Below are 14,752 nucleotides of genomic sequence, written 5' to 3'. Positions count from 1 at the left end.
CAGTTATAGTTTCTTGAAACATGAGAATATCATAATCTTTTATAAATAATAAAAAATCTGGGTTCAAAAACTTTGACTTAAGTCCACATACATTCAGACAACCTATTTTTAATTTATGTAAGTTACAGAAATTGTTGTTTATATTAGGGTTTCTCTCTCTATCCCGCCTGTCCTACTTGAATCTGACATGCTGATTTCCTGGCAAATTTCTGTCTCGGCCCCCGGCTGTTTGCTGGCCTGGCACAAAGCGTTGTCCATCTACATACAGTTTGTCCACGACTATAGATGCGCGTTTCCCTTGATCTCTAAATTCTTTCATTATCGGTACAAGTTCCTTACGTCGATTGCTGATTTCCGGTGGATACTGTGAGTAAACTTTTTGCGGTTTCCCCCTTAGATTTTCTTGTGCTGCTTTTATAACCGATTCTTTGTCCCTAAAATGAACGAACCTAGCAACTATTCCTCGTGTTTTGCTACGATCATTATTTCTTTTGAGCCGATGTACATTTTGGAAGTCTATGTTGCCATCCAATTTCAGCTCATGGACTAGAAAGTATTGCAATACCGCCTCCGTATCTTCGTTCACATTTGGATCTTGATTAAATGTTTCATTAATATTTTCAAACATTAAATTATATTTCATAGATCTCGTTTGTTGATCCAACAGTGTTTCATGAAGATCGTTCGTGTGTGATTCTAACTCCCTACGGGAAAACTCTAATTCTGATATTCTATTATGAAACTGTGCCATATCGGTTTCGTTAACATTTAATTTTCTATCTTGATCCTGTACCGCCTGTTTTAACTGGTGTATATCTTTGTCAACAGCATCAAATTTACGCTCTATAACCGACAACCTTTCACACACGCTATCGAGCAGATCAAGTTTATTTAATTTCAATTGAATATCTTGTAATACAACTTGCAAATTCGGTTGCAAAGGATACCCTTGTTGTACCTCATTTTCATTTGTCAATTGATTTATCATAATATTCTTTTATTCTATTTTTTAAAGTATTTATTTTATCAATTAGGCCAGGTTCATTTTCGTCGATATTTTCTACTTCTCTTACCCATTCTTTAACTACTTTTTCAGAAATATTCAGTTTTTAAGAGACTTCAATAGAAAGACTCTTGATTTTAACTTTAGTGGCTTCCCACCATTCGGATATTGTGAACTCCACGAACTCCAAAAAGTTTCAAATACGTTTTTGAATTCATCTGAATGTACCACGGAGAAGTTCAGTTTCCAAATACCCGGTCCGCGCTGTGGTTCCATAAGTTTCATTTTGACAAGGACCCCGTCGTGATCACTGTACGGAAAATGTACTAATTTTGTTTTGTTTATCATATATTGCATCTCGCTGCTAATAAGAATAGTCTATTGGTGACTTTGAATTCCCTCTACTAAATGTGTACTGTTTTTCATTCGGATATCAGACTCTCCAGACATCGACAAGATTATTATCTTGTATGAGTTTTCGTAATTCCGAAGTACCAACATCGTCGTTTTTTTTTTTGGCACATATTTTCGATTTAGTTCCTTATTGAACGTGCAGTTGAAATCGCCCAGTAAAACGTGTTTCCCCAGCATTTACTCGAATTTTATCTATAAAAAATCGTCTGCGGTGTCCAGGTATGAATAGAACTGTTTATTCACCAATAAAGGGCCCATAAAGGGCATGATTACAATACAATTTTTTTTACATACAACAGTTTTGATTGAACATATATAATAACATATAATATCAACAGTTAATTCACAAACTAAATAATTGTCACATTTTTTTAGCTAGTACTTGCATTATGAGTAATACATCATAGTAATCAGCACAGTGTTTAGTTATCATACTGACACACCTCAGTTTCATTTACAAAATTGGATTATGATAATGGAGATTATAATTATGATCATCAAATTATTATATGAATAAAGAATGTAAATGTATATTCACTTAAGGGCATATCTATTTGCAATAGTGATAATAATGCATTAAAAATAAATAAATAAATAAATAATGCAGTGGACATAATTCTCACTAGAAGCCTCCTTGTGTCCAGTGCAGAGAAGCAAGTCTTTTGAGTTGCTTCAAGACAAAGGACACCAAGGGGCGGTGCTCTAGGCTTCAAGAATGAAAATTAAGGATCAACTTTGCATATACTGGGCTTTTAATTACCCAAAATTCTTACATTACATATTACAATATAAGCAGAAAAAGATATGGGAAGATATTAATGATAGATAAAAAAATAATAATAATAATAAATAACATATACAAAAAGAAAATAGAAAAATTATAATTTAAACACCACTTGATATAACAAGATCACTTAAACCAGATAAAATAATAGAGTTTTCACAATTTAAGATCCATATCAATTTGTTTTAATCACTGAGGTTAATAAAATGTGGACATGTAGATATTATTGACTCATATAGACATAAGTATATCTCTCTCTCTTTCATTTGGTGAGCATGAAAAAAGAAATTGTACTTCATCGTCTACTTCTCCTGAGCTGCACCTGCGACATAATCTATTTTGTCTAGGAATACCATGATAACGCCCTGTTTCTATCTCTAGTCTATGAGATGAGATGCGCAGCTTTGTAATTTTTCTCCTTTGCTCAAAATTGACTTGAGATAAGTATTTCTCTAACCCAAAAATGTTTTTAATTTTAGCATATACATTAAGTTTGCCTTCACTGTTCTTTCTCAAATTTCTTACCCATGTTTCTCTATAGTGCTGAGAAAGGATCAGTTTAGAGATTCGTTCAAATGAGAATTGAGTCATGTTTGTTAGACTATCTTTTATATCCTGAACAATGTTCATATTGTATTTTATTGATCCATACCATGAGTGTTTATTTTGTCTAAACAATTTTTTAGATTCTGCATAGGCCTGTTGAAGCAATGGAAAGTCCGACTGTAAATTTTCTAGTCTATACCAATACTTTATCACCGATTTGATAATATCAAAGTGAAGTGGAAAGCGACCTAGTTCTGACAATACTGCTAAATTTGTGGACCTTTTATGAACACCCAAAATGAATTTTGAAAATTTTACATAAGTTTTTCACATGTAAGTCTTTGGTATATATCATCGAGTGGTAAAACTTCTTTTTTAAGTCTAGTTTTGTATGGGTTAAAATATCCCCATATCTCAGCACCATATAGAAGAATTGGTTTGATGGTATGATCAAAAACTTTAATAGAAGCTTTATTGAAGGATTTAAAGATAAAAAATCATTTCTAAGCTTATGATATGCTTTCAATTCTTTTTGATATAACTCATTCTGAGCAAAGGAGAAAGTGCCTGAGCAACAGAATGTAATGCCAAGGTACTTATACTTGGACACACACTCTATTTGTGAATTATAAAATAAAAAAAAATATGTTTGATGAGTCTGCCTGCTTTGTTGAAATTCAAAATCTTTGTCTTCGAGGTATTAATATTTAAGCACCAATCTTTACAGTATAAGTGTAGCATATCTAATTTAGCCTGTATGCCTGTTACTGAAGATGACAGTAATACTATAGCGTCTGCATACATTAAACAGTGGAGTGGGCTTGAGTTCATATATACTGGGTCAGGAGTATTTTTCAAGTAAGCCGGCAAGTCGTTTATAAATATTTTGAATAAATTTGGACTCAAGTTGTCCCCTTGTTTTACTCCCAATTTTACTTCAAAAAATCAGTTAACTGGTTCTGAATTTTAACACAAGACTTACTTAGACTGTACATACTTTTGATGACATTATAAAATTTTGACCCAACTCCACTTTTTAATAGTTTTATTTTAATACCTGTGTGAATGACTGTATCAAAAGCTTTTTGAAAATCAACAAAGCAGGCAAACATCCTACCATCTTTTACATTACAATACTTATCTATTAAGGTTTTCATAATAAACATATGGTCAGATGTTCTAGCTTTTCGTGTAAATCCAATTTGTGTGTTGTCAATAACATTTCTTTCTTTTAAAAATTTATCGAGTCTTATATCAAGAATTTTGTTGAGTAATTTTCCAAGTGCATTAGTGACAGTAATTCCCCTATAGTTATTGGGACAAGAACTATCACCATTTTAAAGATAGGCGATATATATCCGAGAGCCCACTAGACAAACAAAGATTAAATATCTTATGAAGACTTTTCATGAGTGATAACTGGCCATGTTTTATCATGTTGTTGGATACATTATCTCGCCCAGGTGATTTGTTTAATTTTGTTTCAGAAATTGCTTTTGTTATTTCAGAAGGTGCTAATTATAAAATCAAGCTCATTAAATGTATCAATTTTCTCTAAGTTTTCTAGGATATTATCTAGCTCTTCAATACGTGTAATACAGCTAGATTTTGGGTCACTTAAATTTTTAAAATGTGACAACCAGCTTGATGATGCAACTGTGAAACTTTCATCCCTTCTTTCTTTGTCTTTCAGATCATTTATTAATTGCCAATATAATTTGTGGTTTTCTTCATTAAGCTTTTCTAGTTCGGATAGAAGGGATTGTTTATATTTTCTGCACTTAAATTTTCTAAGTTTAGTGTATTATCTGTAAAGTTTGTAAAAGTGTCCTTTTACAATTGGATCTTTTGGATATTTTGAAAAAAAATTTCCATAATCTATTAGGTTTTTTTCTTAAGGAAAAGATCAGTATCAAACCATTTCTTTTTCTTTTTAGTTTTTTTTACTCTATTTTCGTTTCAATAATTTTTCTGCAGCCAAAATTATGATTTTGGCAAGTTCCAGTGCTGCACCATCAATTGATTCCTGGGAATCTTCTATATGCTTTTCTTCAAATTCTGTAAGTTTTTGTTGAATTTCATCAGACAACAATGCTGATTGAAATGGTTCTGCAGAATCATCTGACCATATAAAATTTGGTGATTTTTGAGTTGTTGAAATATTTTTCACTAAGTTCAATACATTTATATTTTGCAATTAAAGACCATTCTATTAAACAATGAAAATCTGACAATAATGGTATAAAACAATGACAATCTGACAATAATGGTATAAAACAATGACAATCTGACAATAATGGCATAAAACAATGACAATCTGACAATAATGGTATAAAACAATGACAATCTGACAATAATGGCATAAAACAATGACAATCTAACAATAATGGTATAAAACAATAAAAATCTGACAATAATGGTATAAAACAATGACAATCTGACAATAATGGTATAAAACAATAAAAATCTGACAATAATGGTATAAAACAATGACAATCTGACAATAATGGTATAAAACAATGACAATCTGACAATAATGGTATAAAAGGTTAAACTAGAAATGTTAAAATGTTCTTTAGGATACTCTCCGACACAAGTGTGTAACCATTTTGCACCATTTGGTGTAAAACATGTGAAGTTACCATAGGGGTCACCCAGTGTTCGCCCATTCAATATTCTTAAATTATGACTTATGCAAAGTCCAACAAGCTCTTATCCTTTCTTATCAATTTTAGTATCTTTACTTAGACGTTTCAAAAGTGGGGTATCATGAGTATAATCTGAATGTAAGGGCATGTACATACTGCTGTCTCTTTCAATAAAGTCAAGTAGTGTGGAAGCGCGAGCATTCAATTCTCCACAGATTAGTTTTGTAGGTAAGGTGACACCTCTGGTGGACTGTATAAAACACAAGCAAAAAGGTCCTTTTGAAATCCAAAAAAACTTTTTCCTAGTTTCACCCACTGATAGTCAGCAACAGAAGTTTTAAGAATTTTCACATATGGTTTTAATTTCAGGTTTGCATAAAATTGCAAGACCTCCAAAGTGCCTGTTATTAACTTTAGAAGCCATTCTACATACAGTATGGCAGTACATCTTACCAATATTTGTCAGTGATTTATTTGCACCTTAGTGAGTTTCTGCCAAGAACAGTATGTCAAAATTGTTAACTTTATTTATGAAAGATGGGTCGTCTGTCTTATTGTTATATTTTGTAATCATGCCCCCAATGTTCCAAAACCCCATTTTAATTGAGGTCATTTTCAACAATTTAAGTTTACGTGCTACAGAAAAATAAAGATAGAAATCGGATTCTAATCAATTTCAATTACTGGGTCTTATGATTTATATCAATGTATACTTTAACTTAAACTGGGTCTTATGATTTATATCAATGTATACTTTAACTTAAACTGGGGCTTTAGAGCTTCTGTGTTCAATTGAGGAAAACTTAACAAACAGTTAGTGAGGAAATATTTGATGTTTCTTATATATACATGTATGTATGTGTATAATATAATTAACTCTTTGTCAGTTGTGATATTGCAAGTATTTACTTGTTTTTCCCCCATTTTTGTCTTGATTCCTTCAAAACTGTATGGATGTCAGTAACATATCATATAGACAATATTATAATCTGAACTAATGATTCGAAAAAACAAAACACAACGTAATGCACAAAGCTGACCACAGCATAATACTGGTAATATATATATATACCATATAAATTTGTGTGATACATATAGGGAAAATGTTTACATTCACTTCAAAGCATTTACATGTACGAAACCAAAAAGTATTTCACAAATCCTGGTTTACATAACAAATTAATAGTTTGTGTACATTTTGTAAATAAAAATATTTATTGTGAGTCTCTGCCTCTACCCCTCCCCCTTCTAGTAGATCTGGATCTTCCCCTTTTTTGTAAAGTTTGTGGTAGGGGTATGTTCAGTGCTGAATGAATCAATGAATCTTAGGAGCATATATGGTAAAAATATTTAGGCATAGTTCATTAACTGTTTTAACTCGACATGAAACAACCCTTCCGTGAGTATCACACCTAGTTTGTTCTATGTCATGGTTAAATTTGTCAGAAAATAAAATGCCAATCCCCCTAGATTTACTAGTTCCATGACACCACAAACTCTTGCCGACCCATTCGCGGGTCCATTTACTTTTTACCTCATTTGAACTATGCGTTTCTTGCAGGCATATTATATCGGTTTTGTTTTGTTCACACCAATTGAAAATTGCGCTTTTTATCGTCTACAATCACATTTAAAGTTATTAAGGAGATCATGATATAACAATCAATACAATCGATAGACATTTAAACCACAACAATATATGCAAACAATTGTGACCTTAAAAGACATGTACAATGTAGCTACAGAGGCACACTTTATCTTGAAGTATTTTTAGCTTGTTGTTTACTGATAGATCCTGGTGTAGAGGATTCTGAGCTGCGAATCCTTTTCCTTACTTGGGGGGGGGGTTATATTCACATTCAGCACTTGTATGCATGAAATCACAGAAAATGTCACTGATTATCTCAGCACCAGTATGACTTGTGTGGATCCCTATGAGATCTTTTACATCATATAATACCTTGTTTGGTACATTATTTGGTGTAAACTCTGACCATAAACCAATGAATTGTAACATTTGACTGTTTTTACATGGTTTTCTAGTAAAGTTGTTAACAAACTCAGCATTCTTATTAAGATCCTGAATATAAGCACTCTTGACTCTTCAAGGCATAACACTACAAATACCTATTTTGGCTGACTGATATTTTGCCTTTACCTTATCTACACAATTAGTGAGATTAACAATGACCTGTTCTAACTCATTTTTGAAGGTGCTTATATCATTTGTACCCAAGTTCACTATGACATTTTTCACTGATTCTGGTTCCACATTTGAATCTGACTTGTCAAATAAAATTTGATCGTTTTCTAATGTGGTTCCTGAAACTGCAAAGATATGTACATTATCAACAGCTTGTTCAAGTTCAATTCTTATGCAGTTTGACGCACCTAGAATTACCGACTGTTCGGGAATGGAGATTGGCTCATTTTCATTTTCCAGCACGGATTCAATAGTTTTATTATTACTTGTTTGTCGTGCTCTGTATGGACGGTCGCTTTAGTTTTGTCATCCGTACGGTTGGCGCTCCGTCCTTCCCGAATATCATGAATATAAACGCCGTATATCACTCGATCTTCCGCCACGCATTGGCGATGCCCGTGGCCCTCCACGCCGCACCGGTAACAGACAATGCCTGTATGTGGACAGTCTTTAATAGTATGTGTCAGACTGTTGCATCTATAGCATTTACGGTGGAGTTCTACGTGCAGGCTTTTTGGATGCATTTGTAGGAGGGATGGTCGGTTTTTGAGCAATAGAGACATCCTGTTCTGTTCTTGTCAGCAAATAGACGCACATCGAACCTTCCAAATTTAGTAGTATTTGGAATGACAGGGACACGATTCATAAGTTGGACATAACGAGAGCCAGTTTCCATGTTTGTTTCTTTTATTGTGCCCCTATTCATAGATCCTTGGACTACTTCTCCATACTTAGATATGTAACTTATTGTCATATCGCTCATTTCACAAGGAGCATCGTTTATTGTCATGTTTGTAACTTGCTTTTCAACATCAACCATTTTTATGTATCTGTCTTATAAGTTAATTCCTCTGGTAAGAAGGATGTGTTATGTTTTCAGGGTCATCAACTGTGACATTACATTCTCACAACCTATCACATTTAATCTTGTTTCAAGGGCACCAGTGTATACAGCTGGTTAACCCTGAATTACCCTTGGATTATCAATAGAACTGATGGAAAGTTTTGCAGAAGATGATGATATCAGAAAATTTTAAGTCGTGAACTTGGTCTAAAATCAGTAGCACATAAAGCAACAATCACTATTGCATGTCGGGTAAATTGGTAGTTTGCCATTACGGAAAAATTTCAAAACAGGTTATGTTAATTGATATCTATTTCATTAATTTAAGATGTTTTAAACTCGTATAATGTATTCCAAGTGATGGGTACTAGCCATGTGTGAATGGCTCACACAGTTCACGACCAAGTAATGGGTACTAGCCATGTGTGAACGGCTCACACAGTTCACGATTATTTCAACCAACCAAAACGTTCTCAGAGTAGTAGGTTGACTAAATCGTCTTTCATCGTTTATTTATTTTTTTATGCAGCATTGTTTCTCCTTTTTGACAGCTTTGTACTATGCTTGTACTAGTGTCAGTTAAGTTAACTTGGAAATTTATGGCAAGCCAAAGTGAACAAAAATGAGCATTTTCTAATATTAAAAAAATGATTTTTTTAATATTACAAATTCATTTTCTAACATTACAAATTGGATTTCTTATATCACAAAAACTTTTTTTAAATATTAAAAATTCATTTGAATTTCTAATATTAAAAAACTATTTTTGAATTTTAGAAATTGATTTTCTAATATTAGAAAATGGATTTGTCGTATTTCGTGACGCTTTTTTTAATATCAGAAAATCATTTTGTAATATTAAACAATGTGACTGATTTTCTAACATTACAAACTATTTTTTCTAATATTAAAAATTCGATTTGTAACGTTACAAAATGTATGATATTTTATATAACTAAATCAGAAATTTGTAATATTAGAAAATGATTTTTTTATATTAGAAAATGAATTTGTAATATTAGAAAATAAGTGTTCTCTAATATTGAAAAAAGTTTTTTTTAATATTACAAATTCATTTTCTAATACTACAAATTATATTTCTTATATCACAAAACACTTTTTTAATATTAAAAATTCAATTGAATTTCTAACATTAAAAAACAATTTTTTAATATAAGAAATTCATTTTCTAATATTAGAAAATGGATTTGTCGTATTCAGCTGCGATTTTTTAATATTAGAAAATCATTTTGTAATATTAAAAAATGTGACTGATTTTCTATTATTACAAAGTCATTTTCTAATATAACAAAATCATTTTCTAATATTACAAATTCAATTTGTAATGTTACAAAATGTGTGATATTTTATGATATTACTAAATCAAGAATTTGTAATATTAGAAAATGAATTTTTAATATTACAAATTGAATTTCTAATATTAAAAAATCTTTTCTAATATTAAAAAATGATTTTGTAATATTAGAAATTCATTTTCTAATATGACAAAATATTGATTTTTGTCCACTTTGGCTTGCCATAGAAATTCGTCCATTTCAGACTCATTCAAAGTGCTTAGTTCTAGTTGATGAAGTATTAAACTTTTTGATCAGTTTGACAAAAACCAGGGTCACCTTGTTATGTCAGGGGTCAACATCAGTATTTATGATAAGGAACATCTAATTTTCTAAGGCGTAGACTAGCAACTTTCGCCAAAAACATCTTACTGTCTTGAGAGAAGACCTTATCTAGGGAGAATACCTTATTGTCTAGAGTATATGGAGAGGACCTTATTGTCTAGAGAGTATAGACCTTATTGTCTAGAGAGTATAGACCTTATTGTATAGGGAGAATACCTTCTTGTCTAGGGAGAATACCTTCTTGTCTAGGGAGAAAACTTTGTTGTATAGGGAGAAGACCTTATTGTCTAGGAAGTCGACCTTATTGTATAGAGAGAATACCTTCTTGTCTAGGGAGAAAACTTTATTGTATAGGGAGAAGACCTTATTGTCTAAGGAGTCGCCCTTATTGTATAGAGAGAATACCTTCTTGTCTAGGGAGAAAACTTTATTGTATAGGGAGAAGACCTTATTGTCTAAAGAGTCGACCTTATTGTATAGAGAGAATACCTTCTTGTCTAGGGAGAAAACTTTATTGTATAGGGAGAAGACTAACTCTTGTTAAACCCCGTTTGATGTTTGTTGTTTACACAATTATAAATACATAATAGATTGTACCAGTTTGTTCGGCAAGATCGGTTGTCTCTAATCGTAAAGGTCAGGGGGTTCTATCGAATCGTGCCGAGTAGTAGCCATATACATTGTAGATGAATATTACATACATACTCAGTACAATAAGTTCATTGTGACAATTTAAGTACCAGTCCATATAAAATTCAGACACTGCCTGTCGTAAGGTGATTCACTGTATAGAAAAACCCACCGAATAAACGATGCTTTTTTGGTCCATTCATGCTATATTTTTATATAGATTTTACATGAAATTAGCACTTTGCAAGAGTTTCCTTTCTTGATTTTTGTTTGATTTGGTTGATTGTAGTGGGAGATTATAGCGCAGTTTTCTCAAAAATAAATATCCCAATACACAAAAGACTATTGTCTAATAAGTTTTTTATCTCACAAGCGCAATAGCCAAATGAACAGCTTTTGGTTAGGTGGTCTGTACTGTAACTGTTCCTAAACAAGAAGTGAAAGTAAATTTGGTGAGTTTTTGACATGCATGAATCACGTCCAGATTGCTTTTTATAAAGACTGCAACTTAATAAAAATATAAAACATTTCAGCAGCATTATATATTAAATACGACAATGCTTTTGAGCTCGACACACTACTTTTGAACCAATTCATTTACTTTTGCTATAAACTGTGGAAAATAGCCATATACATGTATATTTAAATTATAAATGTACAAATCGATAATACCCGTACACGTACAATACACCAGGTTTTTTTGTAGGAGTTCATATTGCAAGTGCCTAAATTAGTTTTTTTTGTTTTGTTTTGGTGTAACATCTTGTTCTATTGTATTCGATTTTCCACATTGTGTATGTAGATTGTCATTGTTTTCTGTGTTCAGGTCAAGTTTTGGGATTTTGACGTATTTGAATTATCCCACTGGTGACGGTACTTCTTGTTGCCGATATTTGATATCAGTCTTGTAGCAAAAACAAGCAGAACCTTGACTTAGAAACCATTGAACCAAAAAAAACGTAGATTCTTTTTAATCATTAAATTAGAAAGACATATTCATTTTTGGCATAAGAATATCCGGAACAAGTTGTATTTCGTCCATACCAGTGCATGCCTCCCCGACCAATCACTGTTTAAGAATGACTTACCAGTTTCTTAACTTATTCCAGTGAGTAAAAATGGAGAGCGGTCACGCGAAAGCAAATGGCGTAGCATGTAGTCCAACGAAGAAGACAAAAGCAGAAAAATCCAAGATTGTGCACTCGAACGGAACATCAAATGGCGCCAGTAACGGATTGGGACAAAATGGCGACCAACATTACTTCCTTACTAAGTTGTTTGACATGATGCTGACGAATGGACTTGATAAAGCGAACGACAGAAACAATAAAATTGTTGAATTTAAACACCCTAAAGAACTTGAACAGATGCTTGACCTCGACATTACAAAACCGACGTCGGACGATCGACTCCTGTCGGCTTGTGAGGATGTCATAAAGTATAGTGTTAAAACGGGTAAGAGTTTGGTGTATAATTCCTTTTCGTCTTGAACTTGACTGTGGATAGATTTTGTGTGTCGACATGTTTATTCCACCATGAAGACAGATTTTTTACACGACAACAAAAAAAAATGTGGTCGTATAATGGTGTGATGCTGTCGTCGTCGTTCATGTCCGGACAATTAATACAAATACAAATAAATTATTTCTAAAATCAAGGACCCACAGAGGAAGAGTAATTACAATAATTAGATTAGTTTAAACAAAAAATCTAACTTGACTAATTGTTATTGGATCTCTTTGGAATTGTAGTACAGTGTCATATCACACAAGGAAGGGTGAGATTGATTTTGAGGGTTGTGACTTATACAGTGCATCATTTAAGAATTAGTGGCAAAAAAGGGCTACAAACCAACTTTTTCATGATGTCCGTACAATAACCGGCGAATGAATCTCTTTGAAACTGTATCATAGGCTGTCATACAACCACAGAAAGTCTGTGATTGACCTTGAAACATTTATGCACTAAGGGCCAGAAACAAGCATTTCCATGGTGTCAGGACAATAACTTGACTATAAGTGAATGGTACAGTATCTCTCTGACATTGTAGTACAAGGTAGTACACCTCAAGGATCGTTGGGATTATTTGTAGATGTTGCCGCTTGAACTGATGAGGAATGAAGGGCCAAAAACAAGCATTTTGTTGATATACAGATAATAACTTGAGTGTCCCTGAATCGATCTTTTTGAAATTGTACCAAAAGTGTCATTCATGTACCCGCTAAAGGAAGGCTAGAATGATTTTGGGTTCGTGCTTATTCAGGAATAATGGGCCAAAAAAGGCACCATTGCGATTTTAGTCAAATTCTTTTCTTATGTCGAATATTCGATCGCAATCAAAATTCCGAGCAGCTGTATCAAGCTTGAATTGCCCCTACTGTTCAGTATTGGACATCTGCGATCGTATCAAGCTGCGCACTGCCAAGCATTTTATTTCAAGAATCATATTTGATTTTCATAGTATACGTATTGTTTACTTTGTTTTGTTAAATCAAAATTTTGTTTGTTTTTTTATCTGTTTTGTTTGATTTTGTTTTGTTTTTTGTTTTTGTTCTGTCGGTTGTGCTTTTCTTGCCTTTTCTTTTCAAATGAAATATTTTGTAAGTTTTTTTTTTACCTTAAATTCTTTTCGTTTTTTTCCTATGCGTGGATTCTAGCTTAGGCATCAACATTATATGTTTTTATTATTTCATAGGACATCCAAGATTTTTTAACCAGTTATATGGTGGCTTAGATGACTATACACTGGGAGGATCATGGCTGACGGAGACATTAAACACCAGTCAGTAAGTAAACGTAGCACAAGGACTCGTAATGCAGGTAACCTTTGTAGTTGCAAGATTTTTAAGAGAGAGTGTTGTGATCACGTGATTACTTTTAACTCCATTTTTTGGCGCCTGTCCCAAACCAGGAATTCATGGTATCTGTATTGTTTTGTTTCTTTTAACATGTAGTTTATTTTCATATTACTTGAGTATATAGGGGCAACTATTTCGATGTATCAGTGTATAATGATGTATGGGACCAGCTGCAGCCTGCCCTGTGGTGTGAGGGTTTCCTCGCCGTTCACTGGAGACCAATGGTTGGCTTTGGGCTGAAATTTTCCTCCAGGTGGGGTTGTTGTCTCTTAGACATATTCACCATACCTATTCTTGTTATAAACTTTAAATCTAATGCATACATGTAAGGCATTGTTTCAATGGCGACCTGACTTGTGAATAAATTATCAGTACTTCTATTCTTGGTATTCATTGGAAGTATAGCTCAAGTCATGAATCGTGAATCGTTATGGTGTATCCATCTGCAGCAGGAGAACTGTTTTGTTCATCTTGTCATAGTTTTCCTTTCCTTTTTCGTCTGCCCCAGACATGACGTTATATGAGCAACTCGGCGAGTGTTTCTAGGAAAGCAGAGGACGCTTGCCCTACCGCTGCAGTGTGAGTTTTTCATTTACTGTTGTTTCTTTGTACGTGTTATTTTGGTTATTTCATTTTTGTGTTGTGTGTGTATGTTTTCCCTGTCTAGTCGTTACCCTGGTAATATACATGTACTCTTTTGATTTCTGTTTGAATCTTGGTTCCCTTGATTACTCTGTAGATCAATATTTCTTTTTCAGATATACATTTGAAGTGGCTCCTGTTTTTATACTAATAGAACAGACGATAATTAAGAAGATGCTAAGTTTGGTGGGCTTTACTAACGGAGATGGTATATTTTGTCCAGGTACTGTCCTATTGTTAAATTCTCAATTGAAGAGGATGATAGTGGGAACGCGTTTCGGCTACAGGCTACTGTGAACAATCTAGATCTAATTAAATTTGTTTAAAGACGAAAAAATCATAAAAATAGGAAAATAAACCGTAGATTCTTGATATTAAGTTTAAAAATAAGTCACCACAGAGGCTTCCTATTAGCCATATTGAAAACTAAAAATTGCTGTCATTCCAAAAGGACCACCGATCAAAAAGTTTTAAAATTTAAAAATATTCGAAAAAAGTCTCAGAAACTGATTTTGGAGCCCATGTTTCAATGGGAATATT

At 32.9% G+C, this 14,752-nt stretch overlaps 1 protein-coding gene across 5 annotated transcripts in view; it reads left to right on the top strand.

Moving 5' to 3' along the window:
* LOC148599116 (cysteine sulfinic acid decarboxylase-like) overlaps nt 1-14,752 on the top strand; it is a 61,278-nt gene that overhangs the window by 35,947 nt on the left and 10,579 nt on the right. For 3 of the 5 annotated variants that reach the window (XM_088560398.1, XM_088560401.1, XM_088560403.1), the window contains exons 2-4: nt 11,822-12,167; nt 13,408-13,498; nt 14,329-14,435. In XM_088560398.1, the coding sequence (XP_088416524.1) occupies nt 11,831-12,167; nt 13,408-13,498; nt 14,329-14,435 (535 nt within the window). In that variant the 5' untranslated portion in view covers nt 11,822-11,830. Of the gene's footprint in view, nt 1-5,764; nt 5,900-11,821; nt 12,168-13,407; nt 13,499-14,328; nt 14,436-14,752 lie in introns of all 5 variants that reach the window. The other 2 variants (XM_088560399.1, XM_088560402.1) reach the window with 2 other exon arrangements.

Source organism: Perna viridis, chromosome 14, assembly GCF_037379345.1.
Source record: "Perna viridis isolate PV_CMFRI_1.1 ecotype Kerala chromosome 14, ASM3737934v1, whole genome shotgun sequence".
NCBI classification, from domain to species: domain Eukaryota; kingdom Metazoa; phylum Mollusca; class Bivalvia; order Mytilida; family Mytilidae; genus Perna; species Perna viridis.
The sequence above is the reverse complement of the archived record's forward strand: the minus strand, read 5'-3'. Positions and strand labels throughout refer to the sequence as shown.